A 21,639-nucleotide genomic window follows, 5' to 3' on the forward strand; every position below is an offset into this window, starting at 1 on the left:
TCCTCCATGAACCATGAAGATAAGGTCAATTAAAACAATTCATACCATAAAATAAAATAAAAAATAAAGAAAAGGTAGAAAATTAATAAGACCCATAACTTTGAATAAATGTGAAATTGTACCTCCAAAACAAAATCCAGCCCTTCACGTCTCCTACCCTGCATTTGATCCAACGGCATAAACTCTGCCAACCGGTACTATATATACATTAAAGCTGCAGTGCAGCTAAGACCATTGACAATACAAACAGAGCTTAGACAAAGCCGGAACTCTGTTTCTTTCTGTTTCTTCCACTCTAAATTCGGTCCGACTATGGCTCCTAATCCCAAACCCCATCTGGGTTTTGCCCTATTCCTCCTCCTATTCGTCTCCATCGTCACAACTCCTTGTCTAACGCTCTCTGACACCCCCACGGTCTACGAAATCCTCTCCCAGTTTGGTCTCCCAAGTGGGCTCTTGCCAGACTCTGTTACGAGCTATACTCTGTCCGACGATGGCCGATTCATCGTTCATTTGGAGAAGCCCTGCTACGTTGAGTTCGAGTACTTGGTCTACTACGAAAAGACCATCACCGGCAAGCTAAGCTACGGGTCGATCACCGACTTGAAAGGAATCCAGGTGAAAAGGCTGTTGTTTTGGTTCGATGTGGACGAGATCAAGGTCGATTTGCCGCCCTCCAATAGCATTTACTTCCAGGTAGGGATCATCAACAAGAAGCTCGATGTGGAACAGTTCAAGACCGTCCACTCTTGCCGTGATGGGCTCTCTGGTGCTTCCTGTCTCGGGACCTTGAAAAGGGTTCTTGAGGTATTTCCTTTTTACCCCCTTTTTTTTTATTTTTTTTGTCCTAATAAAGTTTTGATTTTGATTGTTGTTTTGAGGTTTTGATGAATTTTTATTATTATTATAAATATAGAACCCGTTTCTGTTATTTTCTTCTTATTTTTGTGGAATCTAATCTGTTGTTTGAATTTTTTTCAACCCTGAACATGTTACGATTAGACTGTGATTTGTTGGAATCTTCAGAAAAATAAGGTAGATATTTGTATAGAAGAAGAATAGCGGTGGAATCTGAGGAGTGGAATTGTTGTGTTTGTGAAGGCAGTATGGTCAAGTTAGCACCAATGGACACTTGAAATAGCTAATGAAATTTCAAGATCAAACAAGTAGATGTAGATTCTTTAAAGACAAGCTTTTTTAGTTGCTCTAAATATTACCATTGACTATGCTAACAAAACAGGACCTTAAAGCAAAAGAGCATAGCTGTGGGCTTATAGGCGTTTTACGTTCACAGAATCTCCATTCCAACATCCTTGTTTATATTTTTTTCATCTTTATGCATTGTATTATTGATCTTACTTTCCTTCCTAGGTATAGGAAAGCTATCTCTCCTTGTGTTAAGTAACTTCCATACCATCAATTTTGACTCTTTTTTTTTTTTTTCTTTTTTTTTAAAATATAAATAACTCTGCATTCCAAGGTTTACTGTCACCCTTGTTTGCAGTTTCAAGTTAATACCCTGAACCTTTTGCAAACTATAGACGTCTTGGGGCATCTTCCTAAATATATCATGGGCTTATATTTCTTGATGCAAGCCTGTATGCTATTTGGCAATTCACTTATGGTTTCTTTGCTAGTTTTCAAACTTGTCGTTTCTCAGTGATAGCATCGATATGGTTTTGATAGATATGGAAAAAAATAAAAATAAAAACTAAAACTCAGGATTGATGGATGCTTTCTACCATCATGTCAACAATTATGAAGTTTAATGAAGTCTTAGAAGGCAATTGAGTATAGAACTTAATTTTGTCTCCTAAATTCCTATAGTCCATTGTGCTTATTTTAGTTGCTGACTTTTTTTGTTAAACTAATTTCATTTTTGCAGCTCCCATCTCCTATGGAAGAGATTCAGATGCTAATCACTGAGTAGCAGGGCTCCACCTAATAATATTTGTAAAGCCGGCCAGAGAGAGGGCTTTGAAGTCCTAGTTGGGTATATTTTGGACTCACAAATCTCGAGCCTGGTAAAACAAGAACCAAGTGTATCAATGTATTTTAGGCTGTATTAGTAGTAGTATTCTCTATGTTTGGAACTTTACACTGAAAAGTATCATAATATTTTCAGTGAGGATTTGCGTATAAGATGGAAATGTAATTAGACTTTGATGGCAACAACTTCCTTCTTGTTAACTTCAATGCAAAATTGCTAAGATTAGATTAAGGTTGGATTCAGTCCTTATGCGTTTTGTATTTTATGAGGGGTTTACCTTATGTTGTGGTCGGTAATGACAATGTGGAGAAAAGATATGACGCAGGAAGAATTGGAAGGAAGAATAAAATCCTTTTTTTTTATCTTTTGGGTTTAATTGATAAAACTCAACTTTTATTTTTATTTTTTTATTTTATTTTGCTGTATTGGAATTTGGAGGTGACCACCAACCATTGCTCCCCCACAACCTTCTTTTTTTTTTTTTTTTTTTTTTTTTTTTTTTTTTTTTAAATACGTCTGTCTAATCTAAGACATAATCTTGAAAACAGATTACTTAAAACTAGGAACTTGTTCAATGGTATGTTTTATGAAATTTTGAGTAACAATAGGAGGAGATACTTTCAATTATGAACGTAATTTAATAAAAATCTAAAATTGTATATTTTCAATTTATAATAATATTACAAAAGCATTCTTTTTTTTTTTTCTTTTTTTTTTTTTTTGGGAAAATAATTACAAAAGCATTCTCGAAAATTGGTTTATTACAAAAGCATGATGACAAGAAAAAAAGTTGGTCAAGTTTCTTATCTTTTAAAATAACAGAAGTACCATTTGTATATTTACAAATATGTCGGGTTATTAATTTAACTTGTTTTAATTAATTTATTAATCATCATTTGAATTTTATTTTATTCTTTTTTAAATTTTGTGGACAAAATTATTCATCGTTTGGCATGTATTTTTTTTAAAGTCATTGACAAAGTAAAAGATTAGATAAATAGTTACTTAATCAGAAAACAAAATTTAAAAATAATAATAATAATAGTAAAGAAATAAAGAGAAAAATAGTTTTGACACTGCTAGAAGCGTTAGAAGTTTCAACGGAAATTTACAGTCTCTATCTACTCCAGTCTTTCCTCCTAGATTACGTCTCCTTTCTTTCTTGGTTTTTACATAATCTCATCCCAAATTTCTGACCAAATAAAAAAGGAAAAAAATTCTCATCCCCCAAACAAATTCTGTGTCTCCGAGAGTTGTGTAATCAATGGCATCATCACCAGTTATTTGTGGGATCTCTGTATGTCTTCTACTTGTGACCCTTTTCTCACAAACCAATCTTTCATTATCAACCACTACTAGTCCACTCCATATCGAAGAATCAGTGACAGACATCCATGAACTCCTCCCAAAGTATGGTTTCCCAAAGGGTATCCTCCCAAACAACATCAAGTCCTACACTCTCTCTGAAGATGGATACTTTGAGATCTATCTCCTCAGCCCCTGTTACGTCCAGTTCGACCAGTTGGTTTACTATGACAAGAAGATTACTGGCAAATTGACTTATGGGTCGGTCTCTAACGTGTCTGGGATCCAAACCAAGAAATTGTTCTTGTGGCTCTCTGTCACTGGGATTAAGGCTGATAAGGATTCGGGTATGATCGAGTTCTATGTTGGGTCTTTGTCCGAGAGGCTTCCTGCTAATCAGTTTGAACAAGTACCCACCTGTAAGGCCAAGGCTTGCCATGGGTCTGAGTCTCACCCAGATTCAATGTAACGTATTGCAACCATTTAAATTTGGGTTTTTGTTTATGTTTTGCTTCTTTAACCTCATAAGTTTGCCATTGTTTTTTTTTTTATTATTATTATTTTTTTATTTAGGGAAGAATTACTTGTGGATATGCATGTTGATTTTTTTTTTTTAATTATTTATATTGAATTCCCAAATTTCGTAATTTCTCAAAGGTTTTCTGGCATGGTCTGTAAAAGAAATCAAAGTGATGATTTTCATCGACCTCGAAAGAAATTGAAAAAATAAAAAATTGTGATTTTTGTTATAAAAGGGGAGAAAAAGAATGAACGATTTTTGTTATAAGAGGGGAGAAAAAGAATGAAGTTTCGTGATTGATTATTTCTATTAATAGATCAGCATTTGAAAAAAAAAAAAAAGGCTTCTTTTATAGTGAGCAAGATTGCTTCCCATTGTCCAAGAAACTTGTTTACTTCTTAGGAGTGTATGAAAGGGAATTGGAAGATGTCCAGTTTGGTCTTTATTTGTCATTAAATGTGCTGACCAAAAAGTAGTTGGTTAATTATAAAACTTGGAGTAGACATCATGGGTAGCACAAGATAACAAGCTTTAGCGCGATATCATATATGAATAATTTGTTGGAATGATTTCTTTTCATCTTCTGTCGGGTACTTCACCACCTGGAATTATTTCAGAAGTGTTATTCTTTCTAATATTAAATTGCCTTTTATTGGACTTTGTGATATGCATGCTCACTCATTATATTTATGGAAATTCTTGCAGTGTCATCATTCCTTTTACTCCCTTTAGCAGAAAAAAAATAAATAAATAAATCAGCTCTTGTTGAGAATTTGATAAAACATGTGAGCTTCATAGCAAAATTGAAAAAGAAAAGAGAGGAAAAAGAAGACTTCAGGTTCTTAATTCGTTATGGTGTGGAATTCAGCTTTAGATTCTTCAATCACCTTGTCCTTTATATGGTTCAAGACATGCTTGAGTTGGGAAGATATATTTACTGCTTCATTTTTTTTATTTTTTTTTCTTCCCTCTAAATTTGTTGTCATTGCTCATGCTAATTAGCCAGATTAAAAGCCATTTTTATTAGACTGATGAAACCTGCCTTCGATTTTTCTGCAGGATGAGAAAGTACTTAGTTTCATCAATGTGATTAGAAAACTGAAATGCATAAAATATGTGATTACAACTTAAGACCCATCAACGCCGCAGAGCTGAATGAGAACTCTCTTTGCTGTGAATCTTGTTGAATTACTTTCAGTGTTTAACAACTGTGTTTATTTCAGTACTACAGGCTTTGGCCTTGATCAATATATTGTCTAATATGTAAATTTCACACCTTTCAAGTGAATTATATTGTGATTTTCGCTTTTGTGTCAATATTTTTCCCCTTATTTTTATTTTTGTAGTTTTAGGTTTTTGTTAAAAAGTGTGTTGAAATTAAATGGATATGCATTAATACTAAACAAAGCAGATCTACAGCAAGATGAATGAGGCTTCACTTAGAGTGGTTTTGGAAAAATAAATAAATAAATAAACATATAATTGAGGTGAATTTACGAGTCTATTAGCTGAAGTAAATTGTAATTAATATTGTATAATGGTATGTGCTGCACCTTTTAATAAAACCATCCAACTCCTCATAAAAAAGTGCTAGAACAACTTAAATAAGTAAAACGAGCTCTGTAAATTGCTCTTATACAACGAGCTTGAGCTCTGAAATCTGTTGTTTTTCTTCACAATAGCTTGTGCATTTTACTATTTTGTGCTGCCTTTGCTGACTGAAGTCTCAAATTCAAAGGTCATACCATGTTGCCTTCAAGCTCAAAGTGAGTTAGAAAGCAGAAGCAATGATAAAAGACATAGATGGCAAGCCTGAATTGGGTCTTTATAAGGTGACCTACTCAACAGCATAGACAGAAGAAGATTGGGTAACAGAAGGGGAAGTCTTACCAAACCTGACAAAAGAAGTGTAGCAAAAGCAACAATGATAGAATGATCCAAGAAATGCACTCCATTTTTGAAGTTAACAAAAATTCTTGGATCAAATTTCGTTTGCTTCTTTTCCAGCATCGTTTTTTATGTGCACGTAACAAGAGTTTTTATCTTGTGTTTGAAGCCTCGAGTCAATAATGGCTACAGCGCCTATGCTCGGCATAATCTGAACATAAACTTTTATAATTATTATCTTTTTTGGTGGGATAATAATTAGGTTAATGATTTTGTCACCATTACCAATCTTTATCCACGAGGGGCAATCCAAATATTTTAGATTTTAACAGAAACCCAAATGTTATTATTAATTGCAGTTGGGTCATCAACAAAACGAAAGCCTTGGGGAACAGTATAATTCTTTTGTTACCAAGTTGGATTCTTTTGTTACCAAGTTGGCAATAAAATAAGGTATCTCTCTTGGCGTTTCTTTTCGTCCTCACAAACACAAAGTTGCTTTTCACCTTTGGACAAGCATAATTTGACAAACTTCTCAACTTTCTTTGCTGTTTCCCTTGCTTTTTAACACGCTGAACTCATGCTTAAAACTCGAGATTGTGACTATATAAATAGACCCTTTTTGTGTTATTCGCAGGTATCAATCAAAGAATTCTGAGTTACACTTCTCTTGCATCCATTCTCCTGAATCCAACATCAAGACCAGTTTTTGACTGAGAATTTTTCCCAACAAAGCAGGCTGTGATGGATAACACTAAGGAGGCTTCTATCTCCAGCAGTCAGAGGATCGTCCACAAAGAGAAGGAAAATGCAAAGAAAGGAATGGTAAGCAGGCAGAAAATTGAGCTGGATGATAGAGATAACATCAACGAACTGGCTGATGCTTTTATCAAGAATTTCCGAAACCAGCTAAAGATGCAGAGGGAAGAGTCATTGAAACGTTTCCAGGAAATGTTAGCCCGTGGGGTTTGATAAAGATGTCTGTGTTTTGAGTATGTATTGGATTTGTTAATGCAAAAAACTGGGAACTATGATTATATACACACAATATGACTTCCTTTACCGAGAGAATCAAAACTTCTTGAATAACTTCTACAAAATTTGATTTCTGCTATATTCAAAATGCTTGCTGTTCATATATGATACATTATTTATTTGAGAGAGAATTCACAACAAACAATTATAATTCTATGCTGCAAATTATAGAAAGTTTACGAACTTGTAACATAAAATCCGACTCATAGGCATAGATGAAACCTATGTATACATATATTGAATGATATTTTCAATAAACCATGGATATTCACAAAGCATCTAAGAGATTACATACTACTAACAGAAAATCCCACGACAAAAGACACAGTTGAACCTAGAACCCCAACAAGAACATTTACAAGTATCTACTCTCTTCTTCACAAAAGAAATTACCTCATAAATCTATTGCCGAAACCAACAATGAATGACCCTCACCTTCTAGATACACAAAGAGCATCACCACCAAATAGTTCCCATACCCTTTTACAAGAGATAAGGATTGGAGATATCAAAGATCCATGCTTTGCCTTGGCTTTTCAGAGAGATAAAATTGCTAATCATCACAATTCTATTGCTGAAACCAACAATGAACCACCCACATCTTCTAATCACATAAAAGAGCATAAGGTCAGAGATTATAAAAGATCCTTACTTTGCCAGGCTGTTCGAGAGATAAAAAAGTGCTATTTATGGTTCTCATTCACATGCAAAACAAAAGCATTACTGATTACAGTTCCTCATGCTTGAAGCACTTGGCAGTGCACAATGTGACTTCTCAAACCACTTCGGCCTGCTATACTTGACCATAAATTAGTAACTAAAGTTCTAAAATGACCCTTCCCAGCAATATTCTCCCACAGGTTAGGGTTGCTCTCAACATGCTTGTCGGAACTTGAAACATCAACTATACTGATACTCATGTTATTACGGATAATGCAAAGCTTCCCATTAAGAGGAACAAGAGCAGCAGCCTCTAATGCACGAGAGCTGCCTAGATGGAGCTTGCTGTCGATAAATTTGTTCCATGAGTCTGAGGATCTATCATAAACTCGAAGCTTGCACCCATCCCTGCAATCCAAGGCATATAGTTGTCCATTCATAGAGATGCTAGGATTTCGCCAACCAGCAACCATCCCATCACTAATTGGGGTCCAGGTGTTAGTTTCAGGAGAGTAGGCTTCACTCATCACCTCACGGTGGGACCCAAGTCCTTTTAGGAACCACATTCCATTGTGAACAACCCCAATAAAGGGCACCATAGCTGTGCTCATATCTGAAATAAAGCTCCACCTGTTTCTGTTAGGGTCATAGACTTCAGCAGAACGAAGAGTCCTTTGGATGCCTTCACACTCCCCACCTGCCACATATAGGCAATTATTGATGACACAAGAACCAAAAAAGTGACGTTTCCGAAGCATGTCTGGTGCCCTATGCCATTTATTTGTCCTGGCACTATAGAAAATAACCCGTCTCATTGATCCTTTCAGGGGATCTTTTCCACCAAATAAGTATAGGTGGCAACCACTAAGGACAGCACAGCCAAAACCAAGAGCCTCAGAATACTCTCCAGGAACAGGTGGAAGTGGCTGCCAGAGCTGGTATGTGGGATCAAAGGCATGCCATGAGATCCTTCCATCGCGGTCTCTTTTGATTACATAGACCCACTCTTCTGCCATTCCAAGACTTTTCCTAAGAGAATAAAAGAAGTTTCCAGCCAGAAGGCGGTACCATCTCTTGCAAACTAGACGAAGCTTTCTATGCTCAACACGAGGAACTCTGATTAGACAAGCAATTGCAAGATCATCAGGTAGGCCCGGCAGGAGGGGTGGCTGGACTCGGGTTCTCTCCCTGCGTGAGTTTTTTCCCTTGTGTGCATTAGGATTGATATCAGGCTGGATGCAAAGTTTTGATCCTGGGACAAATTTTCTTGCCCCTGCAACTGTTTTTAAGCCTGCATCTACTTTGCAATAGCATGATACAGAATCAACCTGTAAAAGTTTCCATGTTAGAATGCAAATAAAAGTATTGATACTACATCAAGATTGAGAACAACGGTAAGCAGAAAGTACAAATAATAAGATGAAGGGCATTTTCTCTTGACCCTGTTAAAGATTTCCATTCCTAAGAAAAGGTGCACTAGGCTTTTACTTTTACTTCAATGACTTTAAATATCTGGGTATTCTGCCTCTCCTCCTCCCTAATTATCTTTCATTCATCTGTCCTTCTGGGTTTCAGAACTTTTATAGTAGCTCCACTCTTCACATAATTCATCCCCCAGATTACTCTCCCTCATCTACATTGATCTGAATACCAGAAACAAGGACAAATTTTTTTGGCTGTTTTCCATCTAGCATTGGGAATTTCCTTTCCCATTGCACTTTTTTTTTTTTTTTTCATCTTATCCAAAAAGCCTAAAAGAAAGAGATGTCTAGTGGATCTTCTCATAAAAGTCTTAAAGTATGTTTGCATAATCCAATTTCCAAGAAAAAGCTTTAGCACTGAAGTATGATCAGCATAAGAAATAAAGTTCACGATTGAATTTGCTAGTACCATGGAAAGCAACTCAATTAGATCTAAACCTAGAGATGCAAGTTGATATCTAGAAAAGAAACACCATGAACAAACTCAAGGTTTGAAAACCTTATTAGACTGGAAATTGACAAGTAGTTTTCAGTGATGATGGTGATAGAAGCCCCCAAATACAATAAGCAGAAACCCTCTGAATCTTGCATTGGTAGGGCCATGAATGACATAAATGATTGGAACAAGTAATTTAAGAAATGGGTGTTGACTTCAAAATCATCCAAAAAGAAAAGGACAAAGGATTACAATTTGATTATTATAGCACTCAATCATTTGTCAACAATAAAATTAAACATAAATATAAGTCTCTACAGAAAAATACAGCATAAATCAATCAAGAATAGTTATCAATCCAACTTACAGGATCTTGTTAACAGATACAAATAAAATTCATGTTTAAGGTGCCTAGGATTAACCATTAAGGAATACTTCTATTACTAAGCCAAACAGATTCGCTATAATGAAGCAACAACGCCCTCCTATATTCCACATTCAAGCCTGAAAACATACGATGTTTAGGAAATATGGAAAGGAACTGACTTTAGTCTCAACTTGATCGAAGTAACCAATATCAGTGTTCTATGCTACAAATCATATGATCAAAATAAATAAATGCTACAATTTAAACATTAAAAAAAGAAACCCGAAGGGAATACAAAGCAAACTTTCACATGTTCGTTAAGTTCCAATCTCAAAAAAGCTTCGCCCTTCCAATTAGAAACCCAGAATTTCATCTAGGGATCTCCAAGACACTTATGAAAGATAAAGTAGAAACGAAAAAAGAAAAACGAACAATTCTGTAACACATGACAACTGAATTTCAAACACCGTTCTTGAAAAGAGTGTTCTTCAACTACGAATTCTGAATTCCATCCCGGTGCTCTAAATGCTCATAAGAACAAGAACCCACCAGAAAACGCACGGCAAAAGAACCAAGCACACCTCAAACATCTATGTTGATAAAGCATATTTCCGAATAAAAAATAAAATGTAAAATCGACTAAATTTCTATCTGGGTATCTCTATTTGAAGAACATATAAGCAAAATCTTGGCCAGAAGGGGTAAGGAAAAAAAAAATGATTAGTTGGCCTTACCAATGGAGCTTGAACGCGGAAACCCCTTTGAGCATTGGAAGACTGTTGAGCAGCTTGGTCCATCACAGAATCACAAGCTCATAGAAAGGAAATATCAGCCACACCCCTCAAATCCAAATCAGAGGTTAAAGGAAGCTTCTTTGAGGCCCAGATCGAGACCCACTCTTATGCTTCAGCTTCAATTCCTTGAATCCCAAACCAACAAATAGGAAAATGAAATGAAATCTTCTTCTTTCCTTTTCCTTTCAACCTCTGTAAATGCAAAGACAGAAACACCAGAAGGAGCTCTTCCAACGTTAGAACAACTATAACATTAACAACAACACAACCAAAAGTGAGGGCACATCTCTCTCTCTCTCTCTCTCTCTCTAAAAGACTCTCAGTAGTATTTCTCTCTCTCTCTACCACAAGAGTACAGCTGGACCCATTGGCTTCACCAACTTCAGATTTTCTAAGTGGGTTTAAACTGAAAAGAAAATTTTTAATGGGTTTTCATTTAATTTATTTCAATCCAAGTTTAAATTTTTTTTCTCTTTGCAAGAATAGTAAATTCAAAGTTTCAGCAAGGGACAAAGAAGCTTTAGGAAGGGCTCGTCTTGTTGCTACCATTAATGGGTCAAAACCCGATTTTGAGGGAAAAGAGAGAGAGAGACAAGTCAGGGGTCTGAAGTCTGAACCATGTTTGAGAGACAATTTTTCCAACAGTTAAATTTTTTTTTTCCCCCGTTATATATATATATATATATATTTCAAGATGCTCCATTACCTCTCAATTCATGGAATTATTGCCCATGCCATCGTCTAATTAAACATCTTTTTCTTGTCCTTTTTTTTTTCTCCTAATAAAAGTGGTTTTTCTTTTTTCCTTTCAATAACCAAAAAGTGTTAAGTATTTGTACATATATGCAGGAAACAGTAGACAGCTCTACTTTTTTGTTTATAGACCAGCAATGGCATTATCTAGTTTAATATATGAAATAAGGATTTGAAAGAAACCATTGCCAAAAAAAAAAAAAGTATTTGAAAGAAAGAAACCATCTTCAAGTTATTTTTAAATATTTTTTGCTAATGAAACTTTGATTTAGTTTAGTTGTCAACCAAGTAAGCAAACCCTCCCTAGCATATTGATATTGTTTTATTCAAGTAGAAGTTTTTAATAGCTATTAATAGTTCTAGTTACCCATATATAAGGTTTAAGTGAAAAGGAAATACCATTTTCTCTCTTAGTTTGAGTCGTTTTCAAGTCTTTTATTTTATTTATTTGTTTATTATTATTATTTTTCAAAGGTTCATGAGCCTTTCATTAGAATTGAACATAATAAAAAAAGGGGGTTGTACTGCAGTTAATGACTGCCGAAATAGCAAGTTGAAGAACAAACTGACATTAATTAATAGTCACCGTATAGTTCACACGGTTGATCTTCTTGTTGAAACCAAACCAGACTCGTATGACTTTATTATTTTATGAGTTCCCGTGAGATCTACAATCTTCAATCCTGAAAACTTGTGTCGTTTTGGAAACTGGTGTGTGACTTAATGACCATTATAAATGATACAGATCGATGCTGATAGTGAAATTTCTTTTGGTTCGATGATGCTACTATCCCTTCCATCTTTCAGCCAGTTCAAATCTGATCGTTTTGGATTGATATCATAAGTCTTGACATATATCAAAATAGATTGCGAAAACCTCATTGCAAGTGTCTTGTTGATCAACATTAATACATGGGATCCACTAACCGTGATGGCACATTTATATGAGTCTATGACTACACTTGAGAATTTATTGTTTTTATGGATAGCACCAACAACTATTATATTCTATATTATTTGTCGGATATTTTTCACCAGAAAACATTTAATTATTTGATTTTGACCAAGGTAGGAAAAAAAAATATCAAAAAAAAAATAAAAAATAAAAATAGAAGAAGACGAAGCATTACCTTATTTATGTGTGTTTATACATATATTTGTTTTGAATGACTCAAAAAGTAATGGAGAGTCGGAATAAAATGTGAAAATGAATTGACGAATTAAAGCACATACTAAGATTTAATTTATTTCTCACGACGTGCAGAAGCTTTTAAAACCGAATACATTAATCATTAACGGTGAACAGCTTTACTTGAACTTTTCTTTTGACACGTTTCCCTTCAAATTCTTCAACTTAAAAGGTGTATTCTGGATTTCTGATATATCATATTCCCATAATAGAAAATCTAAAATTAAATATTAGAGAACTAACATGAAAAAGCAAAAAGAAAAGGGGAGGATTTGGGTTGCTCAAGATTTTGTTTGTAGTATTGTGTATATGTAATGTTTTATGAAATATAGGCTATCTACAATGAATGATTTACTTGCTGTGAAATTTACTCGTTTAGTTTACTTATTAAATTCACTTTAACCCAACTGCTTTTCAGTAATTAATAGATGAAAACTACATTTCTTTGGCTTCTACGCCACAAAAATGGTTCTACTCAACTCGACAATAGTTATATAAAATCTTTCTTTTTAAGTAAATAGACATTTTTTTGGGATAAAAAAGTAATTAGATTTAAAAAAAAAAAAAGAAAAAAAAAAAGAAAAGAGAAAACTCTGTGAGGGAGGGCCTGATTATATGATTATACTTGATGTCATCATCAGTTTAAGACGAAACAATAGAAAGAAATAACAAGGCTTAAGTCTTTAAACAATATTATTGGGATGAAAGATTCTGATGTAATCAAAATATGTAAATTATAAATAGTAGCTAGCCTTTCTGTCTCATATGCAGTTTGACAATAAAATAAATAAATATACGCAAAAAAAATATCAAAGAGGAATGGCCCTGGTTTGGTTTTCTACGTAACCATTTGTCCAAAACTCTACTTGCCTTTTGTCCCTTTTCCCTCTGTCATCTCTCCAGCAACCCAGGTCAAAGACAAAACACACTCTCTTTGGTTTGGACCCATTTTGATTTTGTACCCACATGCCCACTTTGCTTTTTCCTGCAAACCGTCTTGTCTCATTATGCGTTTAGATTATTACTTAGTTCTAAATGGTTTACTTAAGCAAACTCCACCGTAAATTTATCTACCATCTTCTATCCATTTTGACAACCAAACCAATCGCTCTGTTGACAGTTGAACATACAAGAATTGCTTTACACAGAGGAAACATCATTGGCAATCCTAAAAAAGTTTTACAACAAAAAAATTAACCCATTTTAGGTGAAAATAAATGCTTTCCAAGACAAATAAATGCACGAGAATTCTATTTTGGGCCATGGAAGGAAACTGGAAAGACCGATTTCAATAGAAACTCTGTATTTATTTGAGTCACCAGCAAAATATTATAAACGTCTTAAAAACTTGTTGAAAAGAGAAAGAAAAATTGGCAGGACCAAGAATCTCAATAGTACAACCCCCGCAAACTGGGGGTCACCACAAAGAACATGCCTACGACTATATGAGATAAACAAAGGTGCGGCCAAAAAGAAACCCTCTCCCTTCCCCCCACTACATATTTCTACAAACCATCACCATCACCACCCAAAATCACAAAAGCCAAAAAAGCAAAGGGGGGCAGAATAATAAGGCAAAAGTAACCCTACTCTGTTAGTACTTTTTCTTTTTTACCCATACCTACCAACAATACACAAACTTAAACTTCTATTCCTGATGAGATCCAATAATACCAAACATATTTTCCCCTCCAAACAGTTATAACCACTTCTAACAGTATAGATTATAGAGGGCTTGGAAAACTAACATGATTATGACAAAATGAAGGCAAAATGTAACCCTATAGTGAAGGTACAAATCAGCACCCATTACCTAGACATTGAAATTGATCTAAAATGTTAAGAGGTTAGTCCCATGCACTGGTCACTCCAGGACCATATCCTCCACTATATCCACCAGAATACCCCCCATATCCTCCGCCAGCGCTATTGCCTCCACTGTAGTAGTCAGAACCGCCCCTATTGAAAGAGGAATCCCTTCGGAAGTCACGGCCTCCAAACCGGCCTCCCCCAGAACGACCCTTCCTTCCTCCATAATAAGATCGTGCTGCATACCGAGATAGCCAAGCAGGTACTTCTTGATTTGATTCTTGCATCAGTTCAGCTAAAGCCTTAGCAAGTGATGAGTTGTTGTCATTAAAGAAAGCAGTAGCCAAACCACTTTTCCCAGCTCTCCCTGTCCTTCCGATACGATGGACATAATCATCAATGTCATTTGGAAGATCAAAGTTGACCACATGTGCAACATGGGGAATGTCAAGCCCACGTGCAGCCACATCAGTTGCAACCAAAATTGGGGTGTTTCCACTTTTAAAAGACCTCAATGCTTGCTCTCTTTCCTGCACTCAGTACAAATAAATAGATTTATAAACAAAAGCCATAAATTGAACTTTTAAGTGCAAGATAGAGGGCATCATTATTGGTAAGGGTATCGGCATTGAATATATATCAAACTAAAGAGTGTTGCACTTGATTTTCACTTTGAAACTGTTACACATAGTTTGGAAGTTTCAGCTTTGTGATCAATTGTGATGGCACCAATTACCGACGCACACACACTAGCAATTCTTCCCTCTAATTACATGGAGACTCTCAAAAGAGGCTTGAAAATCATCGAGTAAGCTTAGCAGTTAAAATATAAGACTAATAGCAAAATTATGACAATCAACTTACCAGTTGTGTTCTGTCACCATGAATAGTAGTTGCAGGAAAACCATTAATACACAACCAGTGCTCTAGTGCATCCGCACCCTTCTTTGTCTCCACAAAGACTAGTGTTAGAGCTTGCTGAAAATATTAAAATACAAACCAATTAGATAACTATCACATCAATTAAAAAAAGAAGCATACATGTGTATGTGTCTCTCAAGTAAAGTATACATGTAATTAGTTTTTTTTCTCAAGATTACAATATGTTCTAAACTAAAAGGAAGGGGGGCTTGACTTGAAACCACAACCTCAAGGTAAGGATGTGGGTCTGCCTACCTCACTTGTCAACTCAAAAAAGTTCTCACATCAAAGTCTGAAAATCAACACAATCAAAAACCAACTACAAGAAGTTTATTGAAGAATGATACCTTGCCCTGTACACCATTAGCCCTCTGTGCATGAAGAAGGTCCATAAGATGACTTCTTTTGTCAGACTCAAGAACAAATTCAACTCTTTGGACAATTAAGTCAGTACTGGAACCCACTCTCCCAACAGCCAGAAACACATAATTTGAAAGAAAATCAGAGGCCAATCTCTACACATCATCAAAAATTACAAAAACTATCAAAGATTGATTAATGCACCACATTTTAACTCTTTTCAGCAGAGATGAATAGGCAAAAGAAGCAAAAAATACAGGAGGATTTTCCAATCCTGGTGACTCCATAGAGGACTACCACAATATGGATGCAGATGCCTAATGGAAATTCAGAAGCTATAAAGATGAAGATCTAGTTGTCTAGCATGTACAATGCTGGAAAGAATAAAATCATGTGATTTAAGGAGGGCATGGCGGGGGAAGTGAAAAATGCCTAACTCCCCAGAAAATTAAGCAAACAAAATGGCAAAAAACTAAAATGAAATTTAGCTTAGATGAAAACCTCAAGTTAACATCTTTACAGGGAGAGCAACAAACCTGTATTTCTTTAGGAAAAGTGGCACTGAACAACATAGTCTGTCGTACACCTTGTGGAGGCATGTCCATTTGTTCCACAATTTTCCTTATTTGAGGCTCAAAACCCATATCCAGCATTCGATCAGCCTCATCTAAGGCTAAATACCTAATCATCTGTAATGAAACTCTAGCCCTCTCTAGCAAATCTACCAATCTTCCAGGAGTAGCCACAAGGATATCAACACCTCTCTCCAGGTCCCGCAGCTGGTCAAATACAAATCTTTAGCATCTCTAATAAAAAACATCAACCAGGCATTTATAAAAAGATTACAAATAGCAATAAGATGCATGCAGAGGTGCCATGACTTGCAAGGTAATGTATGAAAAAAAAGATATAAATACGATGACCTCTAATGAAGAGGAGAAAGCAGCACTGGTATGAAATGTCTCAACTTCCTCCAATATGGATCACTCTTTTAACAAGAAAAAGCCTAAAAGAGTTTCATAGTTGATCACTCTCTCAACAAATCACTAGTATAAAATAACTCCCACTCTTTTCTGTCATATTCTGTCTCATTGAAAGTGAACTAAACATAAGTAATCCTGAATTCCTGACAACTCAATGAAACGTATGATAGATAATCAGAACCACAAAGAACTAGATTCAACAATGTGCTGGCATGTTAGCTCTACATTTGTTAACTTAAATACCCCAACTGCAATTTTTGTACATCCATGAGAGCCCATCTAGCCACTGATGATTTCATATTTCTCACAGCATACCAATTTTGTAATTTGTTACTTCCTTGCTAAAAAAAAATTAAAAAAAAAAAGAAAACTACCCACCAATCCTACTTGTAAAGTAACGAAACATAATCATGCATCATTTTATGCATGCAACGACCAGACCCTATCAAAACATTTTCAAGGAAATGATATAGGTAGCAAAGCATAATCATACCTTTATAGCAATTTTAGGAAAAGCCAAAGAGAGTACTATCACTGTGACAGATGCAGAATAAAGAAAGATAAGAGGGGGAGAGAGATCTTTCAGAAGGACATGACTGCTCGAATGATGTTAATATATTTCACATTGAACTTCCATAAGATGATTCTAAACCCAAAATTGAGCTATAAGATCAAAAAAAAAAAAAAAAAAAAAATCATCAATCACAGGACAACATGAGAGAAGGTTGTATCCAGTTCAATCACCTTAAGCAGCCACACAACACCACCCACCCACACCTCCCCCCCCCAAAAAAAAAAAACAAAACCAAAAAAAAAAAAAAAAAAAAAAAAAGGAAAGGAAAAAAAACCATACTTAACAAGGCATACAGAAAAAAAAAGTCACAGAAGAAAATTGAAAGAAAAACCTGTTGGTTAATTGGCGCTCCTCCGTATGCAACAACCACCCTAACACCCGTTTGATATGAAAATTTCCTAGCTTCCTCATGTATCTGAAATATAAAAATAATAATCACCTCAGGATACATTTTGGCAGAAAACTTGGAGCACATTGTGAACTTAGTGACTGAAACCCACTTGGATTGAGAGCTCCCTAGTTGGAGAGAGAATAAGAGCAAATGGATACACTGTGCGTGCTCCTCGAGGCGGTCTCTGAGCACCTTGACCCTTCATAATTCCACTGATAATAGGAAAACAGAAAGCAGCTGTCTTGCCAGAACCAGTTTGGGCACATGCCATCAAGTCTCGCCCTGCAAGGGATATTGGAATGGCATGCCGCTGCACAGGTGTTGGTTTCACATACTTGCACCTTCGAATATTTTGATTAAGTGCTTCACCCAAGTCAATCTCAGCAAATGTGTTCACAGGTGGTGGCACATTATCACCACTTGTCTCCACTGGAATATCTTCATAGGCATCAAAGTTAATTCCAGTGTTTTCTGGCTCATTAAAGGTACGTTCTGCATCATCATCGTCTCCAAATGGGTTGACTTCCCGCTCCTTTCCACGGTCCCACCCACCAGTTCTGCTACCCCATCCACCAGTGCGGCCGCCACCACCATACCCAGATCTATTAGAATCATTTCTGGGACCGCCCCAGCGAGATCCACCATACCCAGCTCGATCATTGCCAGAAGTCCCACCATAAGGTGGAGCAGGGGGGTCAGAAGAAGAAGGTCGGTTCCGGAGATGTGGAGGAACATAGGCAGCTCGGGTAGGAGCTGAAGCTGAGCCAGCACTCCCATTGTTAGCGGAAGTACCAGAAGCTACATTCTCAGCTGCAGAATTTGCAGCCAAATCAGCCCAAGAAGCTCGCATAGCTGCTCACCCTTGTCCTTGATATAACAAGAATTGACAGTCAAATCTCTCGCCTCCAAACACAGTTGACAGGCCACCTTCTAACCGGAAAGAAAACTCTTTAACTTCAAATTTCACAAAAATCTCCACAATTGAACCAAGAATATCGAAAGAATTCTAGCGAACTGTTCAATTAAGTCCTGGCCAAACGCAACAATAAGCAAATTTAGGACAAGAAAAAATAAAATAAAATGAAATAAACAAGCAAGCATCCGAACATCATGATACAACAGCTTGAAAAGGGGATTAAAAAAAATATATATATATCGTGATCGAAACGACAACAGAATCAAATGCAAATAAGCATCAGAACAGCAATGCACAGTCAAATAAAAAAAATCACGGAAATCACAGAAAAACCCATTACACCACAGAAACTTAAAAATCAATCAAACCTTTATATTCCTCACTAATCATTACATATCAGACATTACCACCAACCAGATGGGGCGTTATAGACATGAAACATCAAAGACAATCCTGATCTACAGTGGAAATGGAACTGAATCCACAATACGAAAAATAAAACCAACTCAATCTGTTCAAAACAGGTGGAAAAGTAAAAAGGAAAAAGGTATCCGAAACTAATGCGCAACACATAAACAATAAAAGAGATGGATAATAAAGAGGCACCTTCTATGCAAAAAACCCTAGAATCGGAGGACGATGTGAAGAAGGAAGGAAGAAGAAGTAGAATAAGAAGAAGAAGATCCAGAAACCCTAATTCTTTTCCTGCAGACAGGGGCGCTTTAGGCGAAAACAAAAATATCTTCAGGTTCTTGGCTTGCTTTTCTCTCTCTAGTTCTAGTAAAATATTTTTTAAAAAAAAATAAAATATATTAAAATAAACTATATTTCTGTTTTTCTTCTTCTTGTCGGAAATATGAATGAATATGTTGGATTTCCTTTTCTTTTTTTTTTTTTTTCAACAAATAAAAAAAAAAGAAAAAAGAGAGAAGTATGAAAAATGAAAAATGGAATTGGACGTTGGGCAACTATAAATAGATAGATAGAGAAAAGTAGTAGAAGAGAGATGGGAAATAACAAGTTAAAGAAGGCCAAATATTGAGCGAGTGGCCGTATAAATTGCGGCACTGCCAACATTTTGCAAACCAGCGGTCCTGACGCGCGTCCACACGTACGCTCTCCTTCTCATTCCCCATATCGCTGTAACTTTTTTGCCCTTTCACTATTACTCCGCTGTAAATATTTTTGTTCTCTTCATTTTATTTCCTTCACTTATATACCCTTCTCCTTCTTCTTTTTCATTTTCCTTTTTCCTGTAATTTACCATATACGTTATATTTACTTATTTTCTCATTTCTTATATATATATATATATATATAATTTTTAGGTTTCACTTGTTAGGCGTTGATTTTTATTTTTATTTTCCTTCTACCTTATAATTTGTTTTCTCAAATATTTGTTAGTATTAATTAATAATAATTATAATTGTTAGCATTTCAAATGATTATAAATTTAAAGCAATGAGAAAAATACAATTTGAAATTTAAATTGTTTTTTTTTTAAAAATATTGTTGTCAATTTAAATGCATAACAGACTATAATTACTATTAACAAACATTAATAAATATTTGAAATAAGCAAATGACTTCGATAACTTATTTGTTTGTAGTTTATATATATATATATATATACATGTAATTTGCTTGTTTTAAAATTTGTTAGCATGTGTTGATGGTAATTATAGTTTGTTAAAGATTTTAAATAATTATAGATAATAATCATCATAGCATTTTGTCTTCTTTTATTAGGCAATTTGAAATCAATGGAATGCTAATACCCAGTATATATTATGATTTGAACATATGTGGCTTTACATGATAATGTGGCTTTTTTACATAGGAGAGTTTTAAAAGGCTAATTGTTCCATTAGGCTTGATTCTTTGGTGCATGAGTAGAAGGGATTTGACACCGCTAACAATGGGACAGAGTATAAAGTGAATGTTGATGGTGCTATTTTAAGCTCTAAAGACGTTTTTGGTGTGGGAGTAGTAATCATTTGCAACAGTCAAGGGTATTTAATAGTGATAATGGCTAAACCGTTTCCTGATTTGTACACTACTTTGGTAAATGAATTTTTAACAACTAAGAAAGCTTTGATTGTCCAGTCTTGGATGGGGATTTCAAGGTGGTAAGCTAGTTGGTGACTTATTGGAAGCCATTCTTCTCAATTTTTTTATTTTAGGAGCTGAGTGCTTTTTTAGTGGAAGAAATTAAGCGTCTTTTAGCTTTATATGATGATTTTCACTACTCTGCTTATGGAGAAGGAAAATAAAGCAGTTCATGTTTTAGTTGGGCATTATCTTTGTTCTTGTTTGAAACTTGGATGGAGAAAGGACCAATTTCGTTGAATCCTACATTCTCAAAATGATGCATTTTTAATGAAAAGTTTTAGGTTTATTTTGGAAAAGAAGAAGAAGAAAGAAATCAAATTGTATCAATTTAGTTTTTATTATGGTTATTTTGGTGATTGAAATGAATCAAAGCGATATTCAAAATTCAATAAACAAACTAAAGTACATACAAAACTATAATTCCAAGTGACCCAAAAAAAAAAAAAAAAAAAAAAAAAAAACTATGCACTGTCAAGTTCCAACTACCACTTTGAAATGTAAACTTGTGATGACTATAAGACCCAATAAGGCCACGCCATGTTTTTACCAAAAAAATAAATAAATAAGGCCACGCCACATAAAAGTTGGAAGTTTTAAACTGGGCACATAAAATTGTCCTGACAGGTTAATTAAAAAAAAAAGCTAATTTTTCATTTTATAAAAATATTATTTTTCAAATGATAATTCATGAGTTCGAATTCTATATTTAGGTTTTGTTTGGTAAGGGTTTGTTTTTAGTTTAAAAGTTTTATTTGAATGTTAAATTTTTTTTTATAAAAAAATAAAAATATCTAGTAAAGGTTAATAAATATTTATTAAATAAAAAATAATTTTTTAAAATAATTTTTAAAAAATTCAAATTTTATGTTTTTAATTTTTTTTTATCTTATATGAAAATTTAATAAATATTTAATACAATTTAATAAAAATTTAATATAATTTTTTTATTTACAACCAAGTATTTATTAATTTTTTAATAATTTTTTTTAAAAAAATTTATTATACAAAATTCTACATATCAAAAATCTATTTTTATTAGCTATACCTAACAGATCTTTATAATATTCGAACAAAAAAACAGCATCCATTTACTAATGTTATTTTAATGGAAACTAAATATTTCATTTTTGTTTTTATCATAATGTTTACATATGAT

The 21,639-nt window shown here is 34.7% G+C and overlaps 4 protein-coding genes across 4 annotated transcripts; 2 read left to right on the plus strand and 2 right to left on the minus strand.

Annotated features, from left to right (window-relative positions):
* Window positions 1-222: 222 nt before the first annotated feature.
* On the plus strand, window positions 223-2,354 carry LOC107415023 (uncharacterized). The gene is made up of 2 exons (XM_016023278.4): window positions 223-807; window positions 1,886-2,354. Exons 1-2 carry the CDS (start codon window positions 313-315, stop codon window positions 1,928-1,930), a joined length of 540 nt encoding a protein of 179 aa, XP_015878764.1. The 5' UTR covers window positions 223-312; the 3' UTR covers window positions 1,931-2,354.
* Window positions 2,355-3,075: 721 nt separating this feature from the next.
* Window positions 3,076-5,132, plus strand: LOC107415025 (uncharacterized). The gene is made up of 2 exons (XM_016023280.4): window positions 3,076-3,760; window positions 4,875-5,132. Exons 1-2 carry the CDS (start codon window positions 3,255-3,257, stop codon window positions 4,903-4,905), a joined length of 537 nt encoding a protein of 178 aa, XP_015878766.1. The 5' UTR covers window positions 3,076-3,254; the 3' UTR covers window positions 4,906-5,132.
* Window positions 5,133-6,849: 1,717 nt separating this feature from the next.
* On the minus strand, window positions 6,850-11,129 carry LOC107415084 (F-box/kelch-repeat protein At1g55270). The gene is made up of 2 exons (XM_016023366.4): window positions 10,416-11,129; window positions 6,850-8,725 (listed from the first exon to the last, which is right to left on the minus strand). Exons 1-2 carry the CDS (start codon window positions 10,476-10,478, stop codon window positions 7,475-7,477), a joined length of 1,314 nt encoding a protein of 437 aa, XP_015878852.1. The 5' UTR covers window positions 10,479-11,129; the 3' UTR covers window positions 6,850-7,474.
* A 2,574-nt stretch (window positions 11,130-13,703) lies between these two features.
* Window positions 13,704-19,354, minus strand: LOC107415072 (DEAD-box ATP-dependent RNA helicase 37). The gene is made up of 7 exons (XM_016023344.4): window positions 18,978-19,354; window positions 17,565-18,484; window positions 17,396-17,479; window positions 16,044-16,286; window positions 15,495-15,662; window positions 15,091-15,204; window positions 13,704-14,756 (listed from the first exon to the last, which is right to left on the minus strand). Exons 2-7 carry the CDS (start codon window positions 18,303-18,305, stop codon window positions 14,265-14,267), a joined length of 1,842 nt encoding a protein of 613 aa, XP_015878830.2. The 5' UTR covers window positions 18,306-18,484; window positions 18,978-19,354; the 3' UTR covers window positions 13,704-14,264.
* Between the last annotated feature and the right edge of the window lie 2,285 nt (window positions 19,355-21,639).

This window comes from Ziziphus jujuba, chromosome 4, assembly GCF_031755915.1.
Source record: "Ziziphus jujuba cultivar Dongzao chromosome 4, ASM3175591v1".
Lineage (NCBI taxonomy): Eukaryota > Viridiplantae > Streptophyta > Magnoliopsida > Rosales > Rhamnaceae > Ziziphus > Ziziphus jujuba.

What these genes read in the sequence shown, in the direction of transcription:
- LOC107415023 (XM_016023278.4), top strand. Translation starts at nt 313, where the DNA reads ATGGCTCCTAATCCCAAACCCCATCTGGGTTTTGCCCTATTCCTCCTC. An exon ending in CCTTGAAAAGGGTTCTTGAG is followed by an intron (nt 808 to 1,885) that starts GTATTTCCTTTT and finishes TCATTTTTGCAG; the next exon opens with CTCCCATCTCCTATGGAAGA.
- LOC107415025 (XM_016023280.4), top strand. Translation starts at nt 3,255, where the DNA reads ATGGCATCATCACCAGTTATTTGTGGGATCTCTGTATGTCTTCTACTT. An exon ending in GAGTCTCACCCAGATTCAAT is followed by an intron (nt 3,761 to 4,874) that starts GTAACGTATTGC and finishes ATTTTTCTGCAG; the next exon opens with GATGAGAAAGTACTTAGTTT.
- LOC107415084 (XM_016023366.4), bottom strand. Translation starts at nt 10,478, where the DNA reads ATGGACCAAGCTGCTCAACAGTCTTCCAATGCTCAAAGGGGTTTCCGC. An exon ending in TCCGCGTTCAAGCTCCATTG is followed by an intron (nt 8,726 to 10,415) that starts GTAAGGCCAACT and finishes AAACTTTTACAG; the next exon opens with GTTGATTCTGTATCATGCTA.
- LOC107415072 (XM_016023344.4), bottom strand. Translation starts at nt 18,305, where the DNA reads ATGCGAGCTTCTTGGGCTGATTTGGCTGCAAATTCTGCAGCTGAGAAT. An exon ending in CTAGGGAGCTCTCAATCCAA is followed by an intron (nt 17,480 to 17,564) that starts GTGGGTTTCAGT and finishes TTTATATTTCAG; the next exon opens with ATACATGAGGAAGCTAGGAA. An exon ending in CTTTTCCTAAAGAAATACAG is followed by an intron (nt 15,663 to 16,043) that starts GTTTGTTGCTCT and finishes GATGATGTGTAG; the next exon opens with AGATTGGCCTCTGATTTTCT.